The sequence below is a fragment of the Chanos chanos genome, chromosome 2 (genome assembly GCF_902362185.1).
Source record: "Chanos chanos chromosome 2, fChaCha1.1, whole genome shotgun sequence".
NCBI classification, from domain to species: Eukaryota; Metazoa; Chordata; class Actinopteri; order Gonorynchiformes; family Chanidae; genus Chanos; species Chanos chanos.
The window spans coordinates 42,745,590-42,760,148 of NC_044496.1; the positions used below are offsets into that span (position 1 = coordinate 42,745,590).

The window sequence follows — 14,559 nt, forward strand, 5'->3', positions numbered from 1 at the left end:
AGTAAATTGTCATTTGAGATATTGGTATTGATCTCTAATGTACACATAATGCAGTTGCCTTGTGGTGTAGAAGATAATGGACTATCATATTCAAATCTTGTCTTTTCCTTGCTTTTTCCTCTGTGCACTTTCAGAACTGGTATCAGATGGTATGTCACAATGTTGCACTTCTGCTTTGGGTTGCTGTTTTGTGATAATAAAAAAAAAAAATCCATGTAATGTAATGACCCTGGCAAAATCATATGTTTTAAACACTAATTACAAATTTGTCTTATTACCTGTAAAATTATTTCAATCAACATCTTAAAAGCCTACAGTAAAGATCACTCACAGTTCACAAAACTGAAAAAAATGAATGGTCACAAAAACTTTATTGCTCATTCATTCAATTTCACATCATATACAGTACATAAAAACAGTGTTATGTATGTCCTCAGCCATTTCAGATTTTGACCAACAATGTCATGGCAATTTGATGTCATAAATTTTAAAATCCCCAAATAAATAATAATATATATATTAGCTGTAAATCTGAATGATCAGAAATATTATGACATACATCCCCACTTTTATGTTTCATCATAAAAACATTTTCTCTCAATTTTCATATCACAGTACTCAAAAGATACACAGTTCATTCTCTAACTACAACAGCAAACCAACAGGACCCCTTTTATTTTATGACAGTGTAACGTGCCATGGGGCATCTTTGTGGGGAGGCAGGTGATTCCGTCGGAATGGTAAACACATCACGAAACATTCCTTGGGAAACCAAAACTATTAAAAGGCACAACATAAAGTGCATATGACAATAGCTAGGGGAACAGAGAGAAGTCCAGGAAGACCAAGAAGAACAGTGGGAGTGAAAAGAGCAAGCTTTAGCCCTCCCACAATTCCTCACAAAAAAAAAAAGAAAAGAAAAGAGAAAAAACAGAAGAGAGACCAGATTAGTCTGTAGATAAATGATATATACCTATGGTTGGTGTTTGAGTCTATAACTCTTCACTCTCGTAGAGAGGGGCAGTGTGTCGTGGACTGCTGTCAGAGCCAAGGGCAGAGAACTGGTTAATGATGGGCAGCATTTTCAGTGGCTTGGCAGCAGGGGTAGTCTTGTTCAAACGAGCTGAGGATCAGGAAGGGTTATATTTAGAGCCTGAACAGAGCAGCTAATGCAGTCATAGTAGAGATAATTCTTGGCTACACATGGATTATATGTAAACTGCCCGTAATATGACCCCACAATAATGTTTGGACTTGCCTAAGACTTTAAGATCAGATGATAAATAAGATACCCAGTGATGAAAAGTCAAACTATTTTTGTTGACTATTTGGAAAGGTTATTATTGTTAATCACATAACAATAGCTTTCACCGAATCTAAAATGGAAAAGCTAAACTGTGTACGAGTCACCCAAAGAACTTTAGAATGACCAAAAAAATTCAAAAGGAAACAACAACATCATATAACTTTGTAAAGTGAAAACGCTTTTGTCTAAATGACTTGTAGGAACAGTCAAAAACTGTAGCGGCGCTGCTTGCCACTTGTGCTGTATTAAGCTCTGCTGTATTAAGTTACAGTCTAAAACTGGCAGGGAAAGGAGGAGGAGGGTCGTGCTCCGTGAGAGAGCAAGTCTGCTCCACTGTCCTTCTGTTACTCACCAACACTCCTCTTAAACAGTCCATTGCAGACTGCTTGTATTCAGTGCTTAGAACTGGAGGAGTATAATTCAATACCCTTGTACGTGGTCCGGTAGCCAGATGGCACGTTATGCGATCGAGGGAAAATATTTAAGCTAGCTGAGAACAAAGTAAGGTCTTTTGAGTGCTAGTTGATAAGGCCTAGTTGACAGCTCCTAAGTGCCTTGTTGTCATGGTAACACAGAGAAAGGGGGGAAATTACAAGATATTGCCCCCTTTTATTGACCCCAAAGTGCTATAAATAACCGGTGTTTTGATATAGTGTCTAGGTACACATAAACCATTTAAACCATTGCTATTGCTATGCCTGACACTATTACCAGATGTCTTTTCAATGACATGTTAAGGAAAATATTTATAGACTTGGAAAAGGGACAGTATAATATAAAATGCAGCTTTAGACTGACTGTTACCTGCGAATCTTAGTAAAGTTTCATTCGCTCTGTCTCTATATCTCATTCACATAGACATACACTCTTCAGTGTAAATCCTTTTCATCTCTGGACATAACACAATTTACACATACAGTGGAAACACATAATAATTAAGCTTTGACATATAAAATATGTTCACTTACTTCCGACATCCAATCTGGCATTGCAGGTGGACATACCAGCCTCATTGATGGCAGACACAGTGTACCAGCCTGCGTCTGATTTCACCACCCTTTCAATCAACAGACACTGGCGTCCAGAGCTATCCTGTGTCAGACTGAGAGAGGCCAAACAAGTCAAAGAATGTAAAATTCCTGAATTAAAAAAAAAAAAAGGAGTAAGAATATATTTTTCTTTTTTTACAGTTCAAATCTGACTGAACAGCAAGACAATTATGTACAAGAAAGGAGGAATGAATTAACAGCACCATAAACTATTTAGTCAGTTCTTTAGCCATTAGAGCCACTGTTTCTGTTGTACCTACTGCACTCACTTCTGACTATTAGGTAAGTTTATCCACATATAACAATGGAATTTGTTTTTCACTTGAGTTATAGAGTTGAATTAGTTTAAGAAAGCTAAACATACAAAAATGTACCAATCTACTCTATGCAAACAATATAGTTTCTAAGCTTGGCTAAGAGTGTTTGAAGTCAAACATCCCCCAAAAGTCATTAAATATCCATTGTTACTATTAATATGTACAGAGCTTAAAGTGAAATATACTTAAATAATTCCTTGTGACAGGACTGAATTCCAAATATGAAAGTCATCTGGCTTGTGTTATGTATACCTGATTTCAAAGGGTGAACACATTTAAATGGAGCATGGCATTTTGGATATTAAATTCATAAGCTAACTCTCAAAGCATTACATCACATCCTCTATAGAACTGATATTTATCATTTAATACTAACGCAGCAGAAAAAATATTTCATATTTGACTCCAATCCTGTTGACAGCAAATATGATAATGAATAGCAGACCTCATTCTGGTAGGATCAATGCGCAGCATTTCCTTGTCTTTCTTCCAGTAGAGTTGAGGAGGTGGGGACGCTGCCACCTTACACTCTAACCTCACTGTGTCGCCCTCAAGCACACGACAGTTCTGCATCTTCACCACAAAGGTAGGAGGACGCAGCACTTCCTGAGCTGAGTAAGGGGGAGTGCAAACGCAAGCACACACACACACACACACACACACACACACACACACACACACAGAAACACACACACACACACACACACAGAAACACACTCTTAGAGAACAATATTTAAATAGTTGTTTTAGAACTACACAAAATAGTAAACAAACATTACATAGGCATATTATTAAATTCCTCAATTAAACCATTAGAGACTTGCAGAATGGACTGGACATGATGTACAATGCACTCACCAATTACATCCAGACGCAAGGAGAATCGACTCTCGCCAGCGCGGTTCTTTGCTACACACTCGTACACGCCTGCATGGTGCACTGTCACAATCTCTATAATGAAAGAGTGAACACCCTTCTCAGACACCAGCATCTTATGGTAGTCATCTGGGCGAATGGCTTTCCCATCCAGGTACCAGGACACATCTGGGGTTGGTAAACCTCCAACCTGGGAAAATCCAGGGACAGTTTAAAATAATACAAAACCCAATATGCAATCAATACAGCACAACTGAAGTTCCTGTCTAACTGATTTGCCTAGTAAGTCTGAGATCAACATGCCTTAAAGTCAATCCTGCAGAAACGGCCCTCCTCCACAGTAAGATCCTCAGGCACCTGGAGGAACCGAGGGGCATAGCACTTTTCCTGAATGGTTGACGCTTCACTACTGTCTCCTCCAGAGAGATGTTTGCTGCTCCTTAGAGAAAGTTTGAAACGGACATGAGGGGATGAGAGGAGTGTGTGTGTGTGTGTGCGCGTGTGTTTGTGTGAGCGTGTGAGAGAGAGAGGGATGGAACAAAGCCCACCCTTCAATAACCCTCCTCTCTCCTCATTAACATGACTGAGTGCAAACACAGGCAAATAGGGGTCCCTTCCATCTGCTTTCAGAGGCACCCTATTCAAACTCAGGAACCGGGCAAAATCTCACTGATGACTGAAACACTGCTCTGTACACAATTTACTATCAGACAGTATTAGACCAGGGACATTCACATGCAGAGGTAGTGGCTGAGCACTTAAGGTGAGTTTACTCACTGAATCATTCATCTCTAGTACACTCCTGGGGCAGAAGTGGTCAATTTAACATAGTTGTTAAAGGGAGGGAGAGTCTGCAAGTATTCAGCATAGTCTTTCCTTCAGTTAAATAATTAAGATTTCTTAAATCCTTTAAACCATTTGATTACATGCTTGAATAAAATGAGTAACCTAATGGGTTTCACATTCCTGCTTGGGATATGCAACAAGCAGCAACAAATGGGATATCCATCTAATGAGGAATGACATTACAATGATAAAAATCTTACTAAGTATTGTTTCTAAAATTATCCCTGTTAAGGGGTAGCAGTATGGAAATGGTGCCCGGGAGAACCCTCCATAAACAATGAACAAACAAATTTTGATGCCAAGAAGCTAATCTTGTACAGGACAATGTAGCCTTTGCCTGGCTCATTCACATATGCCAGCCTTCTCACGTGTACCCCCGGGTGAGGTCCGGAGGCCTCGTAAGGCATCTCTACAGCCATTATTATGTGGTATGTGTAAAATGTGATACACTTGAAAAGGATTTTGAATGAGGAGTTTATTTTAATTCTTTTGAATTTACCATATTCCTCCTGTGTGGCGTCCCTCAGGAGAATCTGGCTGTTAAAACAGTAGAGAAAACAATGCACGTATTACCAAACAATTCAAATTAAAGCATAGGTTTCCCTCGGATTTCATTTAATTGTGTTTGTCCGTTGCCTGATATCTGTGTATGCCATCATGTCTAAAATGAGTAATCTCTAACTATTTAGTAAAGTCTCTGAGGTTCTTAACATGGACTAGTTTTGTGAAGATCTCATTGCTTTTCCTGCAGAATTGTGTCTGAATGTTAAAAATGACATATTGTTAAAATGTCACTGTTTACTTGTGTAGTCCACAATGGACACGTGTACAATTTGGCATCCCACATGACGGATCCGCATCAGAATAGCACAAGCACACACAGGCTTCACGCTTGCTATTTCTGGCCCATGGACTGGCTGGTATCTTTTGTGAGAGGCTGCATCTCTTACACAATTCCAGTTGTACAAAGATAGACTGACAAGTGAAGACAGGGGCTTAGGCACAGAACATGCAGTACAAAGGACACAAATCTTAGCACAGCCACAAACACAAGTTTAAAGCTTCACAAAACCAGCTTCATCAGTGATCTCATGGCGTTTGGAGAATGACGCTCTGGGACATTTTAGCTTTTTGCTCCTGACTGACATTTAACACCATTCTGATCATCAGCAAAGGAAATATATCTAAACTGAAAAAATGATGCTTCGCTCTTCTCAAAAGATAAAGCCCCCACTTAGATACTTGACATCATTTTGAAGGCTTTTTTAAATATGTGATACCTGCTCAGGTTGTGAGTCGGAGGAACTCTCAAGATCAAAGACCGAGGCAGCATTATCTGGACCCAGCAACCTCCGAGCCATGCGTTCCTCATAGGACAGCTTCTGTCAGGGGACAGGGAACCAGCCTTAGAGTCAGTTACGGGGGGATGAAGATACAGCCTTAGAGTAAGGTATAGAGGGGTGAGGATACAGGCTCTACGGTCAGTTTCATCATATGTCATGATGAATGAGATTAGGATCAGTTGAGGGCAACCTGAGCCTAGGTCATCATTATGGTGCAACTTCTCCTTGTCATGTTTTTGAATGCCAAATGAACAACTGAAAGTTCATCTGTCACAGGAGATAAGGTAACAGCTGTCATTCATGAGTCTCCTGTGGGCATGGTCCATTTTGCATGTACTGAGTGGTTAATCCACAGCTGATCGAGACCCTGCATTAACTGGTGCCACCTACTCTGAACTGGACAATCTCTCAGTGAAGAGACACTGGTCTCCACGGCAACAAAGGAATTTTAGGAGCTTGGAAATGAACATAGCTATTTTGATCTTGCAAGAGCATGCTAGAGCACATTGCACTCAAAAAGGAGCATGCAACATTCCACAGTCAAAAACTCAACACAATTTTTTTTCTGACAGGACAAATAGTGACGGGAACTTGCTGTGACAGCACACATGTTCTATTGTCATAAGAGCCCTGTGTTCGCAGAAATCATGATAATGGTACAAACTACACTCAATTCAGCATTCTACATCAAAATTCTTTAGGGTGCACAATTAAAATCAAAGAATAGAGGCAATACATCTGGGTAACGTTGTAGGGAAAGACATCTTTGACAGTCTGGAAAGAAAAACAGACACAATACCTGACTACTCCTCCGCCGAGCCTCTTTGCTGCGTAGCTTCTTCTCGAGGTCTTGTATTAGGGCATCTTTTGAGCCCTGAATCTCCTCATCTGTGGAGCGTGAGACTGGCCGGGACACAGTCTTCTTCAAGATTGGTTTTGGCAAGCTGTGTAATATGGAAATGCCATAAGCATGTGGCTAGTAACACTTCAGTATTTTAGTCACATTTCTGAACTTCACGCTTCTTAATAGGCAAGAGACTGATGAAGTCTGTTCTAATTTTCCATATAATCATACTACTGACACTGACAAGTAAGAAACAATACAAAACAACATTAATTGCCATTTAAACTGTATGAAAGCGGGACTCACGTGTTGGGAGCCCCCTTATAGTTCACAGGCATGGAGACAAATGAGGTCTGTGGAGGGGGAACCGGAGTCTTCGGGGACCTTGGTGACATCTGAGGTGGAGTTGGGGATGGTGGTGCATGATTTGCTGGCTGAATAGTTGGTAGCAGAGCTGGTAGCACAGCTGGTTCTGAGGGCTTGGGCAAAGGGCTGGGGGGTGTTGGGGAGCACCTAGGGGACGGGGACCGGGGTAGAGGAACAGAGATACATTTAGCCTGGGAGCTTGGTTGTGAAGGTAGGACGGAACAGAGAAAAGCTGCTGGCGATGATCGCTTGTCATTGGACTGTGCACTGGGAACCCTGGGGATAAGAGTGACGCTGGAACGCATAGGGGCACGAGGGGGCACTGGCTGAGATGGGCTCACAGATGACGCTGGGGTAGAAAGGGGAGAGCTCAGGTTGGAGGAGGTGGAAGAGGGTTTGCTGTTTCCATTGGACTGCACACTGTCATAACTTGGGGCCTTGAAGTGGGGCTGGGACTGGATGAAATGGCGGGGGCGTTCGTAGTTGAAGGCACTGGGTGGGTAGAGTGAGGGCGAGAAGGTGGGGAGGTCAGCAACACTCATGCTGCTGCTGCTGCTGGGTTGTGTTAGGTTACTCAGCTTGCTGGCGAGGGTGAACGGTTTAGGCACACTGTTTTTGATCTCCTTTAGAGGAGGGGTGCGAGGGGCTTCTGGAGACTTTTGACGCTCAGAACTGAAGTTGCTCTCAATAGCAGCGTTTTCTGGTTTCTCCTCTTTTTCACTGGTTGGTGCCAATTTAGGAGAGCTGTGGAAACATGATTATATGGTTGAATTCATACTTTGATAACAGTCAGGGTTTGCCAAGCTCTGAAATCAATTAATAAATGAAATGATGGTCAATACCAACCCACTGAGAGTACTTGTAGAGATAAGGGTCAAAGTTGTTCAAGATAACTGCTTACTTACTGCTGGAGATAATATTTTTGATACATCCAGAGGCTAGTTCGCTACATTCTTTTTAAAAAATGAGTGTAAACAACTTTATACAGCAAAGGTGAAAAGATAGAGTCAGCTTCCAAAAGAAACAAGTAATGCTGAAATGAGTGTTACTAAAAGTCAACTGTGCAATCCAATGTGATCGAAAAGTGTTGAACATTACTTATCAGCACACGGGGATTATTCATGCTACTAGGGTGCATTGATGAGCTTCCTCAAATAGTTACTTTATTAACTATCTTCACACTTAAAAAGTAAACAGACTTCATTTAAATGATGAAGGGTAAAGGAGAGAATGTGTACAACAGTCAGTGAACACTTATGCATGCTTCCTTTAAATGTCCAAGCAGCTAAAACCAGAGCTTGAAGTAATGGCTGACATCAGTTGGCAGGTGCAGTTCATTTACAGCTCCTCTGAAACTCATACACTGTTTGAAGTGCGTTATGGCTAAAGGCTCTCTCGCCACTAAAGGGCCCTCAGTCTTTCAGATAACCCACAAAAGCATTACAAGCCCTAAGAAAAACTGGGCCTCAACAAAGTAAGATGTATTGACATTTCTAAAAATGGGGCACTGGGGACAGGCAGTCTGTCCATCTACATAAAACCCATTGACACACCTGCTAACACTTAACTACCTAAATTCTGATACAACAAAACAGCGACAGAGAAATGGTAAAAGGGGATGGAACATGATCTCTTCACTCCAGGTCTTGTGTCCAACATTCCATTACTGTGACAGATGGAAAGGGGGCTTCACTGTCTCTCAGCGAGACACACATAAATTCATGCGCGTGCATACACGCACACACAGAAAATGGCATACCAGGTGTACTACGTTAAGAACTGAAGACCTAGGGATAATTCATGTAGCGTACCTACAATTCACAACGGCAAGGAATGGATCTGGAATTTACATTTAAAACACAGGAATTCCCCAATCGACGACCAAAATGAAACCAAAGAACTCGTCTTGCTGGTTGAATATTAATTCAAAGAAACAGAAAACATTGCAGCAAGACTTGCTCCATGGAAACTTTTTTTTTCTCCAGTGTTTCGAGGTAACAGGTAAAAAAAAAAAAAGAAAGTCCTTTGCGACTCTTATCCACACAGCATATAGAAACCAGTGTATGAGACTTCACTGACATCACGCATTCCAGACCCCAGTAACATTGCACCACAGGACTGATATAGCCAGGCGTCGGAAAAGAAACGCGGGAAGGTCATATTCAGAGGACAATACTGTCTAAAACTTTCTGGTTTAGAGAAACATTTACTTGTGCCATAGCGAGGTAACATCTTTGGAGGACCTCAAAGTTTCACTAGTGGTAACATACGATAGGGCTTTAAATATAAGCTGTACGCAATCAAAACAAACTTTCTAAACCAATATCAGTCTCATCGACAAATATAATAACTACAGTTGTAAACATTCATCAGCCAACCAACCAAAGAGTATAAAACGATTTAACAGGTGCATCCACAGCCCACATTTTTGCTCTGCGCGTTATTTTAAATATTAAACACTACTAATCAATTAATGAAAGAGGCAGTTATTATCAGTCATTAATATTAATATCTCTCACCTGTGTTCACTTGCTCTTGTCTTGCGTTCCTGTGTCGTTCGTTTAGGCGTGTTATAGTGTTTAATTAAAATACGAGCCTAAACGGTACACAATACGCGTGTCAAACCGACTGACTGCTAATGAACACTGATAAACTCGTCCACGCCTCTTTATTCCTCCTGAACGTCGCAATATGACGCGACCGGGAGTCCCAGCTGATCTAAGGGCTCTGCTCTTCAGAGAGTTAATTCCGAAACTGTAACTTGAGAAACCTTTATTTTCATTCATATTACGCTGTCTGTCCGTACCGCTTATGTTCCGGTGCTAAGTATACTTGGTTGACGTTACAGTAGTGGAAAGCACGATCATATGCTCATTCTCAAACGTAACTTCTCATAACTTCCAATTCATTCAGCCAGGATAGTTTGCAAAGAAGGTCATTTCTTCTTCTGGATATTGTGACTTCACTTTCAGTATGCAAATATTAATACCCTAATCTTAACAAAAATCTTAACAAAAGGTACTTTCTCCTAAATTAACTTCTTATGAGGTTGTCAATATTACTCCCTCTAGTGGTACTGTAGAGCTAGAAGCACTATTATAGCACGATAAACAGTACTGTATGACATATGTTGCACCTGTGTACTTTGTTTGATAACATATCTCTACTGATTTTGGTATAGTAGGATATTTCTCTTTTGTGGCCATTGGTTGCCTGGTTAAGTGTACTCTCAAAACCTTGGAACAAAGTTGATCTATCTAAGAGAAACTCACTCCTCCAAGGTGGGTGATGTCTCCTCCTCAGGACTGTCTGGCCACTCTGGAGGGGGAATCCCAGCTGCATCCTGCAGCAGAGATGGGAAATCATCCTGCCCTGGCTCTGTTGACCCTCCAGAGGCCGAAGCAGAGGCAGATATGTCATCATCTCCCAAAACTTCATCAATATCTGGGCAAATAGACAATGTTTATGTCTAAAACTGTTCTATGTAACCTTGACATTTAGCAGTGGATATTTGTCAGTTAATGGTAGTGTGTCACGCTGCTTCTGGCAAGTACTAAACATCTTTTTTTAATTAGGTGTTTTTGCCTGTTTCAGATGGAATCTATAAATATGCTGATAAGACAATCACAGCTGATCTCACTCAAGCTAAATGCATAATAAGATAAATATAATTTTTAAATGCTAAAGATACGTAAGTTTGTTGAATCTGTGTTGTGCATAGAAAACTTGACTGAACACGATGGATGAACTACAAGCTTCCCTGCTCATATCCCCCAAACACCTTCATGTAGTTTTAGTGCATTGGCCATGAATAAAAAGAGAAGGTGAAAAAGAGTGTGACTGAGCAGTTAGGGCTAACCTGTGTACACCTCCAATAAAGCACTGCAAGACACTGTCCCAAACTGGTTTGAAGCTATGCATTTAAAGATTCCAGAATCCTCAGGGTAGGCCTCTGTGATGACCAAGGTGCACAACTCCTCTACAGTGAAATGAAGAGAAGAAATACAGATGAGAGACAAAATCATGGGTTGACTGACTGTTAAAACCCTGAAAACCCACCAACATAATTCGGTTCGCTTAATGTTCTCCATTTTTCTTCGTGGAACGATTTTTAAAGCTATCTCTGTAAAACCAAAATCCACTTACCAGGAACAGATGTAGAACTAGCCTCTGAAAGAGTAAAAAGTCAAAGCCTTAGATACAATTTGGGATATACTGTAAGTATCTCTCTTAGTTTCAGTTTTGTTGTATGCTTTCATGTACCATTACGAAAGTATGGGAATCTATAATGTATCTTGTGGAATGAGCTCTTACTCACTCTTTCTAAGGATTCGAAAATCGGCCGAGTCCACAATCTGCTCGTTCTCACGGTACCACGTCACCTGCAGTGGTGGTGTCCCCCTGATACGACACTCCAGGACCACCAGCTGCCCTTTCACCGTACAGACGTCATGAAGACTCTGTCCCAACAAAACAGGATCTCAGACAAATGAATTCAAACTTTATCTTGGTTCTCACCGTCTTTTATTCTACTTAAAAACCATGCTGATGGGTGACAGACCATAAAAAACTTTACTGATCCTGCATTTGTGCAAGGTCACACACACTCACTGTTTTGGAAAAATGGGAAAGACTCACAATTTGAAAATAATATTAGGCTAAAAAAGGGAACTTTTTTTTTGTAACACAGAAAGACCGCTTAAAACTGACTCCTCACATCAATGCATATAGTTGCACTGACATCATAGTGTTATGAAATCTGGGAAAGTTAGCTTTATTCATAAAATGGCAGTATCCTCTGGAAAATATTTGCTGATGAAACTGTAATTCTTTATATTCCCCCAAACATTCTCAGGCCTTGATCAAATCAAATTATATTTTAAGAAAACTGCTATTTTACCGAACAAGAATGTGAAATTCAGGTTGGCCCTCAACCATTGATTGCTGTTCAGGGTAATTAAAAGAGATTTACTGAATAAACATTGATATGTCATATGATGTACAGGTAGATACAGGCTATTGGTACAGACAGAGAGTTAAAGCTTTCACTTTGCAGATCCATATTGTGCCACTGGGTGGCGCTAAAGGAATATCACTTCTCCGATTACCTTGACAAATGTCGGGGCCACTCCACTCCCAGAGTACTGTGATGGGCTCTGTGTCTAGAAACAAAAGATCCATAAATCGAATAAAGCATACCAGTGAACATTAGTTTCATTTAATATGTCCATTTAGGAAATGTTGGTGATGGGTCATTAAATAGTATTGTACTTATAAACAATGGACCTTGAATTCTTTTGGACAATTTAACTTTAAATAAACAAAAAGGCCCGCTGAATCTCAATGTGCCATATAACACTGTAACTAAATTTGATGTAACCTCATGTTGCTTCATGTGAATATGCATATATGGATTTTGCAGCAATCCAATGTATTTGGACATTTTTGCTAATTACATACCCGTGTGTACTCTGGTCTGTAAATAATATGTACATTGTCTGTATATTGCCTGTAGTACTAGAGAGACACCAGTGGCCGGAACCAAATTCCTTGTGTAATAAATCTGATTCTGATTCTGATTAATTAACATTTATATTACAGATTATATTTGGGATTTGTGTGTCTGTAGATGTTATCCTGTGTGTGCTTTAGAAGAAAGGGCACTTGACTGCTGTGTGTGCTCACTGTCTCTCTGTGGGTATGTTTGTTAATGGTACATACTCTCTGTGGACTGATGCAGAGGGGCTGGACCAGAGTGGAGTGCCTCTGCTGGACCACAGTGGCGGAGGAGGAGGACGAGGACGAGGAGTAGGTCTCTCTGGAGCACGAGGAGATGGTCAGGGACATAGTGGCAGTCTTCTTCTGGACCCTGAAAAATAAGGGGTTTGCAGTTCACTGCAAAATTATCAGGAAGTGATAGGATATTTGCTGAAGTTTTTTGTAAGAATGTGAAACAGACTCTCGGCCTTTGTTAGTCTCAGTAAGACATTGTAAAGTTAAATTAAAACAACATACTTAGGCCTTAATAAAAATTTATTATGACATTTTGATAGATTTCATGTATGGTAGATTATGTTTGGTAGATTATGTATGTGTGCTCATGTATGTATGTGTGCTGTAATATTAATTCAAACACTGGTATTTTTTGGTGTATCCTAAAATCCTGCAAGACAACTTTAAGGACTCTAAGAAAATTCTGATATGTTGATTATTCTGATGTAAACAGAAAATAGAAACTAGATGCTAATGTTACTTACTGCGCCATGTTTCAGGTATCTCAGAGGGGGGCGTTATGTGCCCAGGTGGTGATGTCTAAACACAGAGATAAATCGGTAAGATTGGGATTAAGTGTGTTTAAATGAATATTAAATTAGTTCAAATACACACACACACACACACACACACACACACACACATAACGAATATCTCAGCTCAAACTGCTAAGTATGAAGTTATCTGATAAAATGTTGAGGGAGACTGATAAACCAGGCACTGCACTGACTTCATAGGCAAATGATACATTAGTCATTATAGTAATGAACCAACTGATCTAACAGAGACTAAGATAATGTTGATATGTGGACCAAAAGTGTATGCCAGGATTATTCCCCTTTTCACTTTATTTATTTTTTTAAATTTATTTTATGTTGTTTTTTATTTTAGGTAGTATTCTGTTAAACATGATTCACATAAAATGCACAGAGCAAATGTCCTCTCCAAGTTTATTTTGTTTTCTGTGGGATTACTTATGTATGTATGTACATATGTACATATGAATGTATGTATGTATGTATGTATGTATGTTTTTATGGGGTGTGTAGAATTAGGGGGCTAAGTCAAACCTATAATTGGGATTAGCTTTCTGTACAAATAGACAAGGTTTCATTCAAACAAGCATTGGTCTCATACAAAAGTCAAGTTCACAAGTATACAGAGAGTTCCTTTGAAAGAATTTATCCTAATACAGTCTTGACTTGAAAAAAAAAAACAGTAAATATTCCAATCCTGTGCTAATATTCAGTGTATAATGGTCTGGCAGGTTTTAGCTTCCTGAAAAAATATTATGAAAAAAATATTATGAACAAATATTATCATCTTACACAATATTAGTTTAATTAAAATTAAACATACAGACGCAGCAAGAACAACAACAAGATGAAAATTAAAATGAGAGTATTTTATTAGTTTTTGAGGCTTATCACTTGATCTGCTAAATGAACTGTTTCTTTCTTTTTCTTTTTTTTTCTGATGAGTTGTATGCTGCTCTCTTGATTTGCTTTCCCAGTTTTGTTCACACAACTCAGACTCCAAAATAAAGTGTGACCATGACTCCATTGGCACAGCAACATGACACTTCAAAATGCAAAGCATGAAAAGCAACATGAAAACAACAAACACACTTTAAGAGAAGAGAAGCACTGCCATCTGCATTTACTCCACAAAACAACAAAACAGCACAAGAGGAAAACACAACTGAATCTTTCAAGATAACATGTCAGAATAAACACAATACAGAATATTTGAATAATATGAAACACGATGTAGTGTTATATGATAGTCCAGTAGGCATCCCTAACTAAAAGCTCAGCAGAGAATGTTCATGTAACAATGG

The 14,559-nt window shown here is 39.7% G+C and overlaps 1 protein-coding gene across 1 annotated transcript; it reads right to left on the bottom strand.

Moving 5' to 3' along the window:
- Positions 1-992: 992 nt before the first annotated feature.
- Positions 993-13,212, bottom strand: myot (myotilin). The gene is made up of 17 exons (XM_030765361.1): positions 13,205-13,212; positions 12,669-12,816; positions 12,056-12,109; positions 11,266-11,407; positions 11,094-11,117; positions 10,807-10,926; positions 10,220-10,391; positions 6,888-7,691; positions 6,537-6,681; positions 5,675-5,776; positions 4,894-4,931; positions 4,284-4,298; positions 3,852-3,984; positions 3,531-3,738; positions 3,118-3,283; positions 2,275-2,408; positions 993-1,123 (listed from the first exon to the last, which is right to left on the bottom strand). Exons 1-17 carry the CDS (start codon positions 13,210-13,212, stop codon positions 993-995), a joined length of 2,544 nt encoding a protein of 847 aa, XP_030621221.1.
- Positions 13,213-14,559: the final 1,347 nt, after the last annotated feature.